Below are 17,796 nucleotides of genomic sequence, written 5' to 3'. Positions count from 1 at the left end.
AACCAGTGCAACCTTCCTATCATGGCATATGGATGTCAAACATGTACCCTAACCAAGGCTAATGTGAATAAACTAGCCTCAACAAAAGGGCAATAGAAAGAACAACGCTAGGTATACGACTATCAGATGAAAAGAGGAACGACTGGGTAACATCAAAAACAAAAGTCGAGAATATCACAACAAAATTTACCAAACTCATATTGGGCTTCGCAGGCCACACTGCTAGACAAAAAGACCAACGTTGGAATGCCACAATACAATATTGGAGACCTCACGAAGGTAGGCGACCAGGAGGAAGACCACAGAACAAATGGATAGATGACATAAAAACAATAGCCGGAAAAAATTGGAAGTATTTTGCTCAGGATATAATTTGATGGAAGGAGTTGGGAGAGGCCTTTGTGTATAAATAGACGATAGAAGGCTAAGAATGGTAATGGTAACCAACGTCCTGAAAAAAGGTAACCAACTGTACATAAAGAAGAAGAAACTGAAACTTATGACTATTAAAACTATAGCGACACGCTTCATTTATTTTTTTTTTTAATTGCTAACTTTAAATATTAAATTTTCTCAAAACGAAAGAATACGTCTAATGTTAAATTCACATGTGTTTTTCGTTCCTAAAATACAAAACCAGATTGTATAAAATTAATCTTTTTTTCAGGGAAACACAAGACTAGGATGCCTTTATGTCAACTTCTTAAAAACTACAGAAAGGTTCTCAGCTTTTAAAACGCCAGATTTACTAATTTATCGCCTTTTCTGGCCACATATTAGAACCGCATATATTATGACATAATAGTGTTGTGGTCTAGGTCAGTATCGTCACAGCGGGCACCCGGGCAGTTCATTCACACCCCCGCTAAATAACAAACCCTTACGAGATAATAAACGAAGCACGCTTGTTTACCCAAAATAAGTAAATATATTATTGTTCGTTGTTTTAACACTTATTTTAATTTCATAATTGTTTCCGTAAACCACCAACGGAACAAAACTATAACTAGTACTCTACTAAAAACTAGAAACCTAGATGAAAGAGATTTAAGACTAATAACACACCTCTATTAAAATCAGCGAGCAATAGTAAGAACTAAAAAAGAAACATCTGAAGAACTGGAAATAAAAAGAGGAGTCAGGCAAGGCTGCATACTATCACCTCTATTATTTAACGCTTATTCTCAAGAAGTAATGCGAGAACCTCTGGAAGATGAAACAGTCGGGATAAGAGTAAATGAAGTCTTAGTTAACAACATCAGATATACAGATGATACAGTAATAATAGCCGATAGTTTACAAGACCTGCAAAGACTCATAAGTTAAATAATAAGGTGTAGTAGGGAGTACGGACTCTCTCTCAATATCACAAAGACGAAGTTTATGAAAGTTAGTAAAAACAACCATAATACTAACGAAATCTTGAGAGTACAGGGCCAGCAGATCGAAAGAGTAAAAAAGTATGCTTACCTAGGAACACTTATAACTAGTGTGACCAACTAGTCCGAAAAATCCGGGACATGACCCGAATTTCGACGTCGTGTCCCGGCGTCCCGAACGAGGCTTCCGGGCCATCCGAATTTTCAACGTTTTGGTAGAATTCTATTTTGAAATTTGAAATACGTTATTCTTTTAAGAATTCGCATCAAATTGAATTGGTAGGACGAACAAATTGGACAACCGAAAATATGGACAGTCGAAAAATTGGTACTTGCCATTGAGACCTTAAAAACATTTTGTTTTTAAAATTTAATTTGAAATATGAATGTGTTGATTTTTAAAAGTTAATCGAGGTCAATTTAAAATATGAATGGATTGATTTTTAAAGATTTTCTTCTCATTTTTAAGCAAATTCAATCATTCAAATATGATAGTAAGAAGTCATCAACATAAAAATGTTCTGAAGCTGTTTTCTTGTGGCATATTTGACAATTATATTTTTGATGGGATTAAGGTGATTTTATATTAACCTAAGGTGATATTTACATGAAAATCCAACATCATTTGATTTTCTAATTTTTTCTTTTTTGAGAACGATTTCCGGATTGGAAGTCGAAACGTCAAAGACTAACAAAAATGTAATTATTATTGTGGCTTAATCACATCAAAAATATCACTGTCAGCATAAAAATGTTAAATAATCATAGTCCAGGGCCCATCTGTTTTGAGATGGACGTTGAGAGGTGACTCAAATTTTTTTGAAGAAATAGCTTGAAAATAACTCAAATAATAATATTTGAGTTATCCTCCCTCTCAAAAAGGTCCGGAACATTGTTTAAATAATTAAAATGTCAAAAAATGAAGGAAAAATTCGATTTTTTTCTTCGTTTTTTTATTATAACTTTAAAAGTTTTCATTTTCCAGAAAAGATGTACTGACATAAAAGTTGCGAAATTAAATTTTCTACAATATAAAATTAGTTAAAAGTTGAAAAAATAGTCACCCTTGTTGCAAAATAGCAATAATTGCGAAAAAAACATACAAAATCAAGTATTCGCATTTTACGTTTTTCAATCATTTATGCTACACTTATGACCTTCATATTTCACCCAGAAAAACTTTATGATACAGTAAAACAATACTGTAAATTTCATTAAGATCGGTTTAATAGATTTTGCAAAATAAATTTTGAAATCCAGCTTTCGCAAAAACAATTCATTTTTTCAAAATGTTACAGGACTGAAAATAAAGCAGATAGCAAGTTGAAATTTATTTTGCCTATAGAAGTGTACTGTACCTTTCATTTGCAATTTGCAAAATTAAAATCGATTAACTACCACGGCGTCAGGAATTTTTTTAAATAAATATTAATTATTGGTGCTACGCGCAGGACAGCGGTGTTAGATTCACATGAAGTTGATTTCCACCAAAATTTCTTCCAATCTTCATCTAATATATTATTTTCTTAATCTATATTTTGTTGTATTTTAATATTTTAATTCCACAAAAATCAAACTAATTTTATTATTGTTTATGAAATAGTGTTTAAACAATTGTATATGTTTAAAAATAATAAACTTTTATTCTCAAGTTAAAATATATGAACAAAGAAAGTTTTTGCTAAAAGAGTGTTATTTCAAAGGATAGAGTATGTGTTTTTATTTTGCAATAAACAAATTTATTTATTTATATCGAAATGTAATAAAAATTTAAATGTATCAATACTTATCAAAGGTCATTGGAATGCCGAATCAGAGCAAACTATCCGGTGTCCTGCGCGCAACACCAATAATTAATGTTTATTTTAAAAAAATTCCTGACGCCGTGATGGTTAATCGATTTTAGTTTTGCAAATTGCAAATGAAAGGTACAGTACACTTCTATAAGCAAAAAAAAATTCAACTTGCTATCTGCTTTATTTTCAGTTCTGTAACAGTTTGAAAAAATGATTTTTTTTTGCGAAAGCTGGATTGCAACATTTATTTTGCAAAATCTATTGAACCGATCTTAACGAAATTTACAGTATTGTTTAACTGTATCATATAGTTTTTCTGAGTGAAATTTGAAGGTCCTAAGTTTAGCATAAATGGTTGAAACACGTAAAATGCAAATACTTGTTTTTGTATAGTTTTTTCCCAATTATTGCTATTTTGCAACAAGGGCGACTATTTTATAAATTTTCAACCAACTCTATCTTGTAGGAAATTTAAGTACACAACTTTTATGTCAATACAACTTTTCTCGGAAATGAATACTCTTAAAGTTATAATCAAAAAACGAAGAAAAAAATCGAATTTTCCTTCATTTTTTGACATTTTAATTATTTAAACAATGTTCCGGACCTTTTTGAGAGGGAGGATAACTCAAATATTATTATTTGAGTTATTTTCAAGCAATTTCTGCAAAAAAATTTGTCAACGTCCAAATGTACTAATATTTTTACAGATGCGCCCTGGTCTATCAATAAAATGGGACATATTAAAAAAATGGCCCGATTTTCGTTAAAAAGTCCCAGATTTCAGGTAATTTTTTCAGCTTTGTCCCGAATTCGACTGAATTGGAGTTGGTCACACTACTTATAACAGAAAGTGATGACTACACTGCAGAAATCAAAGTCAGAATCGAAAAAGCACGTTCTAATTTTATGAAAATGAAAAAGGTCCTATGTAGCAAAGATTTAAGATTAGTTCTTAAAGTACGCCTAACAAAATGTTACGTATACAGTGTTCTATACTATGGAATGGAATTATGGACGCTAAATGTAGAGACAATGAGACGACTTAACGCCTTTGAAATGTGAACCTATAGAAGAATTATGAGGGTTTCCTGGGTAGATAGAGTTACGAAAAATGAAGTACTGAGAAGAATAGGTAAAGAGAAGGAAGTTGAAATTACAATTAAAGAAAGAAAACTATAGTATCTCGGACATGTGATGCGGGGCGAGAAGTATAGCATCCTGTAAGGAAAGATAAATGGCAGACGAAGCATCGGAAGAAGACGAATCTCATTGTTGAAGAACCTGAGAGAATGGTTTGGATGCAGCTCAAAACAACCATTTAGAGCTACTGCCTTAAAAATTAAAATAGCTATGATGATTGCCAACCTCCATAGCGGAGATGGCACTTGAAGAAGAACTATTCTACTAGAAACTAGTATCTTACCTGATGCTGATTTTACAAAATTAATCAATATAGCTTTAGGCGCGATTCTTTCCAAAGCCTTTTCGAGAAGTTCAACAGACTCGCTCTCAGTAGCAGAAATACTCATCGACTGCGAAAGTGCAAACACAGCATGAAGATTTCCAAAGTTTTGAACGTCGGAGACCAAATTCTGAGCGTGTTCTTTAGTCTGAATTCTGCTGGGTGCCATTATTAAATCAGCGCCGTAATAGGTCTGGAGGAATTGCAGTCTTCTGTTGAGATGGTTCTCTTTCGGTTTGCTTTCGCTTGCAATTACTATTTTCCTAGCTCCTCTATGGACGAGCCATTCTGCGATGTGGGACCAGTGGTTGGCAGATCCACCTGAAAATTTAAAACGCAAGAATTAAATTATTGTATGTATATTAGCAAGAAAATAAGGAGCACGAAAATAATAAGCATAGAAAAAAATCAACTGGTATGAGGTCCGGTGCCCAAGCTGGTCATTCTATTGAACCTCGTCGTAAAAATCCATCTACCACGATATTTCCCATCTAGGTAACGTCTTATGCATCATAATCATAATAAGGCAGAATATTTTAAAAACGTAATTACTAATAAACCCGATAGTAGAAATACGTGGAAGGTTATTCGTGACCTGACCCAAACTGAGGTAAATTCTGTTGGCGTTAAACAGTTAGTAGAGGGTTACCGGATTATGAACTCTGATTTGGATATCGCTACTACCTTCAATAATTATTTTTCAACTATTGGTGAGAAACTGGCTAACAATATAAAAAAAACCGCCATCCAATAATCCGAATAGAATCTCAGTCGCTCAAAGTGCTTTTTTTGATCCAATAACTGAAGGTGAAGTTATAGCGATTATTCAATCCCTTAAGTTGAATAAAGCTCCCGGACCTAATTTATTAAAGGCAGAAATATTAAAAGAAGTTTCAGGAGAAATTGTATCCCCTTTAACATATTTATTAAATAAAATTATAGAAAATGGAAAATGTCCAACAGACTTTAAAGACGCAATTATCAAACATGTATATAAATCAGGAAATAAGGATTTAAGCCAAAATTACCGCCCAATTTCACTAATCTCTAGCCTTGCAAAAATTATGGAAAAAGCGATTAAAACTCGGATGCTAAAATTTTTAGACCTACATAAAATCATATCTAATAATCAATTTGGCTTTGTTGAAGGCAGAGGTACAGATTATGCAATTGCTTCACTAATGGGTTGCATTTATGATTCAGTTGATAGAGGTAAGCCCACATTATGTGTATTTTTAGACTTGGCTAAAGCTTTCGACATAGTAAGCCATAAGCAACTCTTGGAAACTTTGGCTGATGTAGGTTTCAGAGGCAACGTATTAAGATTTTTTGAAAGTTATCTAGACAATAGGGTACAAAGGGTAAAAATGAATGAAAGTGTGAGTGAGGGAAACGTGGTGAAGTACGGTATTCCGCAAGGAGCGATTCTTGGTCCATTGTTGTTTATAATTTATGTAAATAATTTATTGTCAATGAAATTAAAAGGTAAAATTATTAGTTATGCAGATGACACAGCTGTACTGTATACTGCAGATAATTGGGAGAATCTAAAATTATTGGCTGAAGAAAATTTAAAAAATTGTTTTGATTGGTTTGCACACAAACAACTAACTGTTAACTTCACAAAAACTTTCTTTTTGCCTTTTGGATCTTACAAAACAAGTCTGCCTAACTACGAAACACTAATAATATCCAATGAAGGACATAAGGATCAACATATTCTGTCTGCTCATTCTGTAAAGTATTTGGGAATTACAATTAATAGTCATTTAAAATGGAACCTACATATGGCGAATGTGACAAAAAACCTTCGAAGTTTACTCTTTAAATTTAAACACTTAAGCAATATTTTAGAACAGCGTCTTTTAAAAACTATGTACTTTGCCTTAGTAGAATCTAGATTATGCTATGGGATTCTTGGGTGGGGCGGGGCGTATGGCAATCATTTGGAACAACTAAATGTCGGCCAAAGAAAAATTTTAAAATCAATTTATCGCAAGCCCAAGCTTTACTCCACTGAATTATTATACAAGGAAACTAATATTTTTGATATTAGGCAGCTTTATTTTAAAGCGGTTACTGTATATCAATATAAAAATAGACAAACACTACAGTTTCCCTTGCATGAATACTCCACCAGAAACAGGAATAAAGCGATAACCCCGAAAAGTGAAAAAACAATTGGACAGCGTTGTTTCACTTATCTAGGACCTAGGTCCTTTAACGTTTTACCCATAAATGTTCAGAATGTCAAGAATATAAAACAATTTAAAAATAAATTAAAGAAATATGTTATAGATACCCCTCTTTCAGTTATACATGATTTAATTGAAGTTAGAAAATAAAACAAGTGTTTAAATATTGGACTCATAGTTGTTGTACCAAATTGTGTTTTTTTCTCATTTGTTGCTGTTATTTTTTTATAAATACATCGTAGGGATGCTGTATTTTTAATTTTTTTTTTCAGATTTTGAAATAGAGTTATTTTCTTTAATTATTTAATTATTTCGAAAAGCAATGTAATGCTCTGCTTTTTTTTGTTCTTTTATTATTAAAAGTAATAGATATTATATTATGGTATTGCCTGTGAAAAGATATTGTGTACCTACACTAGGATATTTTGTTACATTAAAATGAACCAAATTAACCACTGCACAAGCATTCTGCTTCAAGTGGTATTTTTGTGTTTATTTATAGGGAATTATAATGATTTTAATGTATTACCATTGTATGTATTGTATCTTTTCTCTGAATAAACATTTATTATATTATATAATAGTGCACGGGAGCCACTGTTTCCAAGTTGCCGAATTCGTCTGGATTATCTTCCAGAATTTTAAGAATTACCGGTTCAATTACATTTTATAACATCTCCATATACACTTCATTGGTTAAGTTAGCATTGAGAAAAGCAGGCCCAACTATGTGGTTCTTTCTCCTTGCGTCCCGATTATGCGAAGTAAATAAATATCTGACCAAATTGCTTGATTGCGCATGATGAGGACGATCTGATATATGCTATTTAACTCATTCGTCGACATGACTGCATATGCAGACAGTAATGTTCCTTTGTATGTGTCTGCATATGCAGTCTTGTCGGCTAATGGGTTAAAGTCCAAGGACGTGCTAGTTCACTATTTTTGAGATGAATCGACTTTTCTAGTATATTAACAAAAACGTTTGGATATTAATAAAACTTACCCCAAATTAAGTATGAGTCCTTTGCGTTACAGATGAAGCGATTGGGATCCTTGAAATTTATTTTGTTGGTATTCATCGTGTTGCCTGTTTCTACTACAATCTTGCCTATGGTTTCGTGATTCTGAAGTCTTCTGCAAGTATATTACTTTGTAAGAAACTTCAAATGTCACAACATAGAGAAAAATAAGAAATAACTTATGCGCAGCTACTTGCGACTATTTTGTTAAGGAAAATGTCAATAAATACAAGTTGCTCTTAAAGTTCTGTTCGGATCATATTTTTTAAGTGAAATCTAAGTCAAAATCATGCGGGGATAAGCTCTCGGAGTTTCGTCACTTGGGGCAGAGAGCAGCAGCATCCTACGCCTCTCTGATGATGACTCCAATTAGAGCCGAAAATCGTCGATGTAGAGTGCTGGTTTGCGCTCTCTGTTATAAGTTAAAAATAAGACAGTTTTGCCTTCGCATTGCAACTGAATAAAAATGGTATACATTTTAATTTTATTTTATATTAGTTTTACTCCTTTGAGTAACTAGGTCCATTTTCCGTTGGAATTTACCAGCTGAACAGACGGGGCCGTGAATTGTAATTTTTTTAATTCCCTCTTGTCCTCTTCGCTTCAGCATCCATCTGACTTGCCATTTTTAGAAGCCATGAAGGTGTAAAGGTTTATCAACATCCAAAATTGAGATCAAGACATATTCATTTAATTCTTAAATGTACTAGAAACAAAACCAAAACATATACATTTGTTTACATCTTAGTAGGTGACCTAGATTTGTTAGAAGCACCAGTCGACAATAATGCATAGTCAACTAATTCATATTTTCGTATGTCATGGTCAAGCTGAATCGGCAATATAAACAAACTACATGTTACAAGTTTGTTTATATACTTATACTAGTCTAGGCACCAGAGGGGTCACCGTGTCATATTCAATTCTGATGGACAAACTCAGCGGTTTCTTATGGATTTTTGGCTGCTGATTACGAATTTCGAGGGGGGATTTCGATCCGAGTGGTCAAAAAATTGTTATAAACAATTTAGTTGTTTATAAATTGTTTATAAGACTCTGGCTCATAAACTAAAAAAGATAAAAAAAATGTTTCACATAAAATTTGTTCCTTAGTAAAAAACGAAGAAAAAACCGTTTACTAAACTTAAATCTAACAATTAGAACTCAAGATATTGTAAAGTGAGTGCACAATGCAAATTGCAAATTGCAAAATAAGTATTTTTTGAAGCTTTATCGATCGTAACTCGGCTTCTACGCATGTAAATAAGTCTTATAAGGTGTCGTTAATTAAAGCTTAATTAACAGGCTTCCAAACAAAGTTTGTTAAATTACTTGATCTTCATTTGTTTTAAAGTTATACCCGTTTGAAGTTACAATTTTCTTAAAAATATTGTAAATTAATTTGTTTATAAGGGTTTCAAGCAAATTTGAGCTATAAACATTTATACTTTAATGAACAATAATGATAGAAAAACTCAAAAGGAACAATTTGAGGTTACGAAAATGTTCATAAGTTTATTTTTGGCCAAGATGTCGATATTTTAATGGCGCGCGCTATGAGGCGCAAGATCGGCTCACCGCGTAAAGGTTTACGCGCTAACTTGTCGATGCAAATTATAATTTCTATGTATACATACATTATCTTCATTTTTCATTTTTGAAGATCCTAATAAAATTTTATCATATAATTCTTATAATTAAATCATCATACTTTACTTCGTATCACCTTTCATTCTATTTACATTGTCTTCTATTTTTGCACTAAATGAGAAAAAAACATTAAAAACTAATATTTCAGAAGTATAACTAAAAGTAAGGTGATATTATTTATTAATACTATTTTTACAAACATTTTTTTCATGCATCTGCAAATCTGCATAGAGATATACAGGGAATATCAGCTTTTTTACATCTGCATAAGTTCTTAGCGAAATTTTAACAGTTACATGGTGGTACAAGTCTGTTCTTGTAGGCAGTAAAACTAAAACTTTTTGAGGCTTCAGGGTCTAATTATCTATATGATATCCCTATAAAGTGGATCTAGTTCTTTTGCAGCATCATCAAGGCCCGTCAATTGCGTGTATGCCGCCACATCATAAATGCTCGTTTTATATGCAATGATGATGCTGCAAAAGAACTCGATCCATTTTTATATGGATATCACATATTGGCTCATTTTCATGCGTAGAAGCCGAGTTACGATCGATAAAGCGTCGAAGAATACATACTTACTTGACTGTGAGCCAATCTTGCGCCTCATAGCGCGCCATTAAAATATCGACATCTTAGCCAAAAATAAACTTACGAACATTTTCGTAAGCTCAAATTATTCCTTTTGAGTTGTTTTATCATTATTGTTAATTAAAGTATAAATGTTTATAGCTGAAGTGTGCTTGAAACCTTTATAAACAAATTAATGTACAATTTTTTTAAGAAAATTATAACTTCAAACGGGTATACCTTTAAAACAAATGAAGATCAAATAATTTAGCGAACTTTGTTTGGAAGCCTCTTAATTAAGCTTTAAAAGGACACCTTATAAGGCTCATTTGCTTGCGTAGAAGCCGAGTTACGATCGGTAAAGCTTCGAAAAATACTTATTTTGCAATTTGCAATTTGCATTGTGCACTAATTTTACAATATCTTGAGTTCTAATTGTCTGATTTAAGTTTAGTAAACGGTTATTTCCTCGTTTTTTATTAGGGAACAAATTTTGTTTGGAACATTTTTTTTATCTCTTTTAGTTTATGAGCCAGAGCCTTATAAACAATTTATAAACAATTAAATTGTTTATAATAATTTTTTGACCACTCGGATCGAAATACCCCCTCTAAATTCTTAATCAGCAGCCCAAAATCCATAAGAAACCGTTGAGTTTGTCCATCAGAATTGAAAATGACACGGTGACCTCTATTTGGCGCCTAGACTATACATGAAGGCAGCGTGATCCATTCTAATTCATTCGTTAATTAAATATCATTCTTAATCCAGATGCACTCGTCGATGGTTCTACTTTAAGCACACCAACTTGTTACTGATAACAATTAGTAGTGTTCAATAAATAAAGTATGGACAAATAGTGTATTCCTAACAACCAACCCTCTTCTCAGAGTAACTACTCCATTACGAAAACGTATTCTTTTATAAAGGTGTTACCAGGAAAATAGTCCAATAAGTTTTCAATTAAATATCTTTTAGGAATATTTTTAATATTTTTCAATATTTTTAATATTTCTATTAGGTTGAAAACTTTGACTTTCAGTTGCCAGATGTCGCTAGACACCTACTCCATAAACGTCAGTTGCAATGCTGGGATAAGCTCTCGCAGTTTCGTCACTTGGGACAGAGAGCAGCAAACATGCGCCTCTCTGATGATGACTCCAATTAGAGTCGAAAATCGTCGATTTAGAGTGCTGGTTTGCGCTCTCTGTTCTAAGTGAAAAATAAAACAGTTTTGCCTTCGCATTGCAACTGAATTAAAATGGTATACATTTTTATTTTATTTTAAAATCTAAGTGTTTCATTTCGATTCAGAGGGCGATGCACAAATACATGAACATTTTTGTATGGACCATTGTTTACGCTAAAGCATAGTTTTAGAAATATTGACGAAAAACGTAAAAAAACTACTAATTTACCGACTTCTCCCCCATCTCCCCCCCCCCCAAACCGGACGCTCAAAATGGTGTAACTTTTTACTGAACAATATGTGGACCATATGGAACAATTTGGTGTTGGAGGAAAACTTTTACTTTAGATGTCTGGGTTAGGCCTTTTTTGTATAGTACCTACCCTATATTACCTCCGTAACTTTGGAACCGTTCATTTTAGAAGGACTATGCATAGGACCTTTTTTATTGAAAATTTAATGTAGATCATTTTTGTATAGAAGGTTGTTCATGCTAAACCGCATAGTTTTAGAAATATTGACGAAAAACCTAAAAAACTACGAATTTACCGATTTCTCCCCCCTCTCCCCCCAAACCCGACGCTAAAAATGGTGTGACTTTTTTCTGAATATTATGTGGACCATATAGAACAATTTGGTGTTGAAGGATAACTTTCACTTTGGATGTCTGGGTTATGCCATTATTTGGATCAATTATATCATACTATTCTGGAATTATAATTTATACGAAAGGAGCTTTTATATTGCCAAGTTACTTAATTATTGATAAACAATTACTTATCTACAGTTTTAGTTGAAAATTAAAGATTTTGTTGGAAAAATCCGCATTTTCCGGGGAAAATTTTCGTCGAAGTAAATCGGGAGAATCCATGTCTATGCAGAATTTAATTGCGGTAAATTTTTATTTGAGTGTTTTTGGTGTACAGTTAAAACCTTTGGAGTTGTAAAGCAAAAATTGAAAAAAACACGATTTTCGGGCGCCATTTTGTTTATAAAAAAAGTAGCACACTATCTGCGGACTTTGCATACCTATATTATTAATATATATGTTACAGTTCAAGTTGATTATCCAGTTGGAGTTGACTCCAACTAGTTGGAGTCGACTCTAACGGCTGGTTTCAGTAAAAGTTGATTATAAATATAAAATGAAGATTTATATTCAACATTTACTAGTAAAAGTAGACTCCAACTAGGAAAAGTATACTCTTCCCAATGCCATTTAGTAAATGTTGATTCTGATTCACACAAACAGCCGATTCTAGAAATTAAATGTTACTGAATATGTTCAAATTAGTCTAGGCTGTATCGTCGCCCCCGTTAGGTAAATTACTCCGATTCGAATTTTTTGCACAAACTTACTCAAAAATAGGTCCTTATAACAAATCTACTGGGTGTCAGGCAGTACCTTGATCGATAAATTGTTTAAACAATTTTTTTAGACAAATTAACAAAAATAATTTTTTCACTTCGAATAATTTTTTTTAGATCATTTGGGTTATTCTGAGCAAAAAAAGGAATTTTGTGATTTTTCTCTAAAATTGATTGTTGTCGAGTTATACGCGATTTAAAATTTGAAAAATGCGAAAATAGCCATTTTCAAGGCTTAATAACTCGGTTAAAATCCATTATTATGAAAGTCAAAAAGTGACCAAACCAAAGTTTATAGCCCCCTCTACAAGATCCAGCAGAAATTTTTGTCACTATTTTATTACTAAGCTGTTATCTTTAATTATTAACAATGAGCGCTAAGTGCGTATTAGGCGGCCGTCAATGGTGAGTGCTAAAGAGATGCACCATTCCGCCGTCCAATGGTGAATCTCACTCGCACTCACATTGACAGCCGCCTCAATACATGCTTAGCGCTCATTGTTGATAATTAAAAATAATATCTTATTAATGAAATGACAAAAATTTCTTCAGGATCTTATAGAGGTAGCTTTTATCTTTGATTTTTTTTAGTTTCTGACTTTCATAATATATTATAACATCGTATGGCATTTTTGCCTTTCGGACAGTTCCGGCGCCAATTACATCTTTAACCCTGCTTCAAGTAACTAGTGTCGATGTACACTAGCCCAGGGGGACCGACGGCTTAACGTGCTCTCCGAGGCACGGTGAGACAACTCCTGTCATTATTGGAAATGAAAATGGTTTGTCTTTGGCAGGGCTCGAACCCACGTGCACTGGCGTATGAGGCCAGCGATTATGCCGTTACTCCACGGCCGCTCGCTCGACTTACACAATAATTATCTTTAACCGAGTTATTAAACCTTGAAAATGGTTATTTTGGCGTTTTTCAAATTTTAAGTCGCTAATAACTCGACAACAGTCAATTTTAGAGAAAAAAGGCCCAAAGGATCTAAAAAAAAATTTGTACGAAGTGAAAAAATTATTTTTGCGAATTTGTTTAAAATCGTTGTTTATCGCCAAACGTCACTAAAATCATTCATTATTGTACTCATTTGCCCTCATTTTCGGCAGTAAAGTAACTCTTTGTTGTATTGAAAGAAGAATGTTACTTTATCTGCCGCGATTAGTAACCCGTTCTCAGTAGTTATTGAGAGTTTCTCAACTCTCAGTATCCCTATCCAACAGTATCTGCAGACTATGGTCCGAATCAGTCATTAATACTGTGTCGTCTGCATAGCGGATGTTATTTACTCTCTGACCGTTTATCCTGATTCCTTCTGAAGAGTGCGATAAAGAGTTCGCAAATATTACCTCAGAGTAGACGTTAAAATTATGGGTGATAGCACACTACCCTGTCTAACACCTCGTTGTATTTCAATTGGCCTTGACGTATTACCATTGGTCTTTATGATTGCTGTCTGATTCCAATAAATGAATCTCTTTTGCCGACTCCGATGTCGTTCAATATTTCTATCAAGGTCTTGTGCTTCACCCTATCGAACACTTTCTCAAAATCTATGAAACAGATAAAAAGGTCTGCTTGCTGATCTTTGTATCTTTGTGCCAAGACAGAATATTGCTTCTCGTGTCCCCATACCTATCCTGAAGCCAAATTGTTCTTGACCGGTGACCTCATCACATTTCTTATAATATATTCTGTTCTGTATGATACGCAAGAAAAGCTTCAGAATGTTATTTAATAGACTTATAAGGCGGAAGTCCTGGCACAATTTGGCGTTCTTCTTTTTAGGCAGTGGTATGAAGACTGATTCAAGCCATATTTTAGGGATAGTCCCTGTATTGTAAACATTATTAAATAGTCCAAGAAGAAGATCTAAGTTTTCCTCGTTGATTAACTTCAATAGCTCAGGTGGTATTTCATCTTTTCCTACAGAGTTGTTGTTTTTTAGTTGACGTAGAGCATATTCCAGTTCGGACTTCAGTATTGGAAGACCTTCGTCGTTTTCGGTATTTAATGTAGGAGGTTCTCTGATGTCATAGAAGAGTTCCTTTATATAGTCTTCCCACATGTTTATTTGTTCTTCAGGGCTTGAAATCAGTTTGCCTTCTGCGTTGATTAGATTATTTGGTCCTTGTGAGTATGTCATGCCTGTGAATTCCTTGAGTTTCTTATACAGATGGAAGTCATCATGTTTTTTATATAAGTTTTCGATTTCTTCACATTGTTCTGTTATCCATTTTTCTTTTGCAATTTTTATTTTTTGTTTAATGGTTCTATTTAATGCTTTGTACATTGCTTTGTGCTGTTTGCATTTTCTTCTTTCATCCATTAAATCCAATATTTCCTCTGGCATCCATCTTTGCTTCCGTGGTCGCTGTTTTGTGAGCATTTCAGTTGCCGTTGCAAGGGCGTGTCTGATTTCCTCCCGAAGGCGAAAGTTAAGGATGTTTAATTATATGAAAGTGTGCTAAAAAACAGTGCGAAAAAGTAAAACCCATTTAAAATACATTGTTACTTCAGACACACTTTAAACCCTTCATGTACTGCTATCTATATTTACAATTTTCACACAATAAAACCTTTACATCAGCGGCTCTCAATCTTTTTGAGTCATGTACCATCTAAAGTTTCTTTTATTATATTTCTATATTTTTAGATTGTATAATCAAGACTTACTATGTACTACTATTTTAAGTTTTTGTGTGTTTTGTGTACCACCGCAAATAATGATATGTACCACAGATTGAGAACCGCTGCTTTACATAATATGAGATAGAGTAGATAAAAATTATTTTTGTGAATTTGGTTAACAAAAATTGGTTAAACAATTTTTCGACCGCGGTACCGCGTGACACCCTGTGTATTTGTTATAAGGATTGTTATACTGATGTATTTCTTTGAGTAAGTTTGTGCAAAAAATCGAATCAGAATAATTTACCCAACGGGGACGACGTTACAGCCTGGACTAATAAGTAGTTGAAACGGTCAAAACAAAGAAACGCACACTCATCAAAAATGCACTTGAGATTCTCGTTTAATCAACATTTACTGAATCGATCCAGGAAGAGTCAACTCCAACTAGTAAAAGTTGATTTAAATTTTTAAAATCAACTTTTACTGCTCGTTTCAGTTGGAGTTGACTCCAACTAGTTGGAGTCAACTCTAACTGAGAATCAACTTGAACTGTAACATATACAATTATAGGATTCTATTTCAGCAATAAAATTGCTGGTAAATAACTTTTCCTTGTATTCTGCTAATTAGCCCAAAGTAATAGTTATTTAAATCTGAAACTTTCCTTATTAAAACCCCTTTCTGTTAACATCCTAAATCCATGTTCTTAATAATCATCATAAATAAAAAAGTTTTAAAATTATTTATAACAACTCCTAAAGTAAGACACGATCAGTATTAGAACGTCTGCAAGAAGTCGGTTTAGATGGAAAAGACATCAAATTACTGCAAAAATTCTGCTGGAACCAAAACGCCAGAGTTAGGATCGAAGGTTAGATAAGGATGTGTCCTGTTGCCCTTGCTGTTTAAGCTCTACTCCGAGTTCCTATTTAAAGAGGCACTAAAGGATTCCAAGGATGGAGTCAAAGTTAATGGCGTAAATATCAACAGCATCAGATATGCTGTTGATACGTTGTTGATTGCGGATTCCCCACTTGGGTCTACAACAACTCATCGACAAGACCAACTCGACCTGTGAGCAATTTGGTAAGAAAGTAAACATTAAAAAAACCAAAGTGATGTCAATCCGAAAAAATCAAAACGTGTACTCAAACTTGCAAAATAAATAGGTATAGTACCCTCGGAGATCCGTGGAAAAAATTTACACCCAAAATAACAAAATTCAGTTTGGCAACACTGTGCGAATGTTGATACCAACATATCCTTTTTAAGATAAGCACAACGTTAATTTAGTCCAAAGAAATTAATATATTTTTTTTGCCAACAAAAATGAGATTTTTCAACCAAATAATGTTTCAAATATGATGTGCAAAATAATTTTTAATTGGGTTCTGCTAATGGGCTTGCTTTTTTTGTCATTAAAATAAAAAAAAACTAAATTTTACTCATTAAATCAATGTTGTCCGGTTATCGTCTTAATTATTTTAACTGTACTAATATCCGTTGAGTAATTATGAATGATTAATATGTCGTTAAAACATTTTATCTATAGCGGCTTCTGGAATATCTTAAAAATATCGAATTTCATTGATAAAATGCGCATATTCCACCGATCTTCGCTTCGACAATACATTTTAGAACAGGTCAATAAAGTTAAGTACCTGGGATGTTGGATCGATAGCAGCCTAAATCCTGATCTAGAAATAAGATCTAGAATAGAAGGCTGGAAAATCTTTCGGAAAAATCAAAAAACTTCTTTGTGATTCTGGAATAAAACTCTGATAGTGTAGGAAACAGAGGTTGGGCCTCGCAAAATGGACAAAAGTCTGGTTTTATTTTTTTTTTCTGGTATATCAAGGGGTGCTTATTAGGACACTAATACTTTCTTAAAAAATTTCGCCCCGGAACCCCCTTTTCATCCCTTTAAAGGGGGCAATTTGTGTTTTTTGCGAAAGGTAGCCCTTCCTGTAAGTTTTACAAAAAATTTACTTAATAGTACAATGAAGAAGGCTATATTTCCTACTATTTATTTACCGACAGCATATGCCTATCACCCACCGTTTAGCGGTGGTGACGCCCCAAAGTTGACAAATTTTTAAAAAAGATGAAAATTATTTTTACCCTAACTGTAATGAAAATTAAGATGAAACCCTACGGTAATTAATCACAAATGAGTGGATGATTTTTTGGTATAGGTTTCACTTCAGGGCAAATGCAAATTTTTTAATTACAGGGTGATACATTTTTAAAAACCCCTTTTTATACCATCTGAACCGCCTATGATAGAGTAAAAAAACTTTCAGCGATTATCCATGCACTGGTGTTATTTACAAATTTGTATAACACACCCCCATATATTTCCCGGAACCAACCCAAAAAAAGGAGAATTAATAAAGAAAATAATCAAAAATTGATTTTGGGCCACCACTGTGGTTTTAGGGTGCAAAGAAAATAACATTTGCATAGGTCATAATGTGTAGCAGACAGTGTGTTCTTTTATTTTACATAAAATAGTAAATTATCC

General features: G+C 33.2%; 1 protein-coding gene across 2 annotated transcripts in view; it reads right to left on the bottom strand.

Moving 5' to 3' along the window:
* LOC114328490 (fatty acid synthase) overlaps positions 1–17,796 on the bottom strand; it is a 147,638-nt gene that overhangs the window by 21,938 nt on the left and 107,904 nt on the right. For both annotated transcript variants that reach the window (XM_050661743.1, XM_050661742.1), the window contains exons 21-22: positions 7,842–7,972; positions 4,602–4,961 (exon numbers count right to left, since the gene is read on the bottom strand). In XM_050661743.1, coding sequence (XP_050517700.1) covers positions 4,602–4,961; positions 7,842–7,972 — 491 coding nt within the window. The remainder of the gene's footprint in view (positions 1–4,601; positions 4,962–7,841; positions 7,973–17,796) is intronic.

This window comes from Diabrotica virgifera, chromosome 9, assembly GCF_917563875.1.
Source record: "Diabrotica virgifera virgifera chromosome 9, PGI_DIABVI_V3a".
In the NCBI taxonomy this organism is placed as follows: domain Eukaryota; kingdom Metazoa; phylum Arthropoda; class Insecta; order Coleoptera; family Chrysomelidae; genus Diabrotica; species Diabrotica virgifera.
The sequence above is the reverse complement of the archived record's forward strand: the minus strand, read 5'-3'. Positions and strand labels throughout refer to the sequence as shown.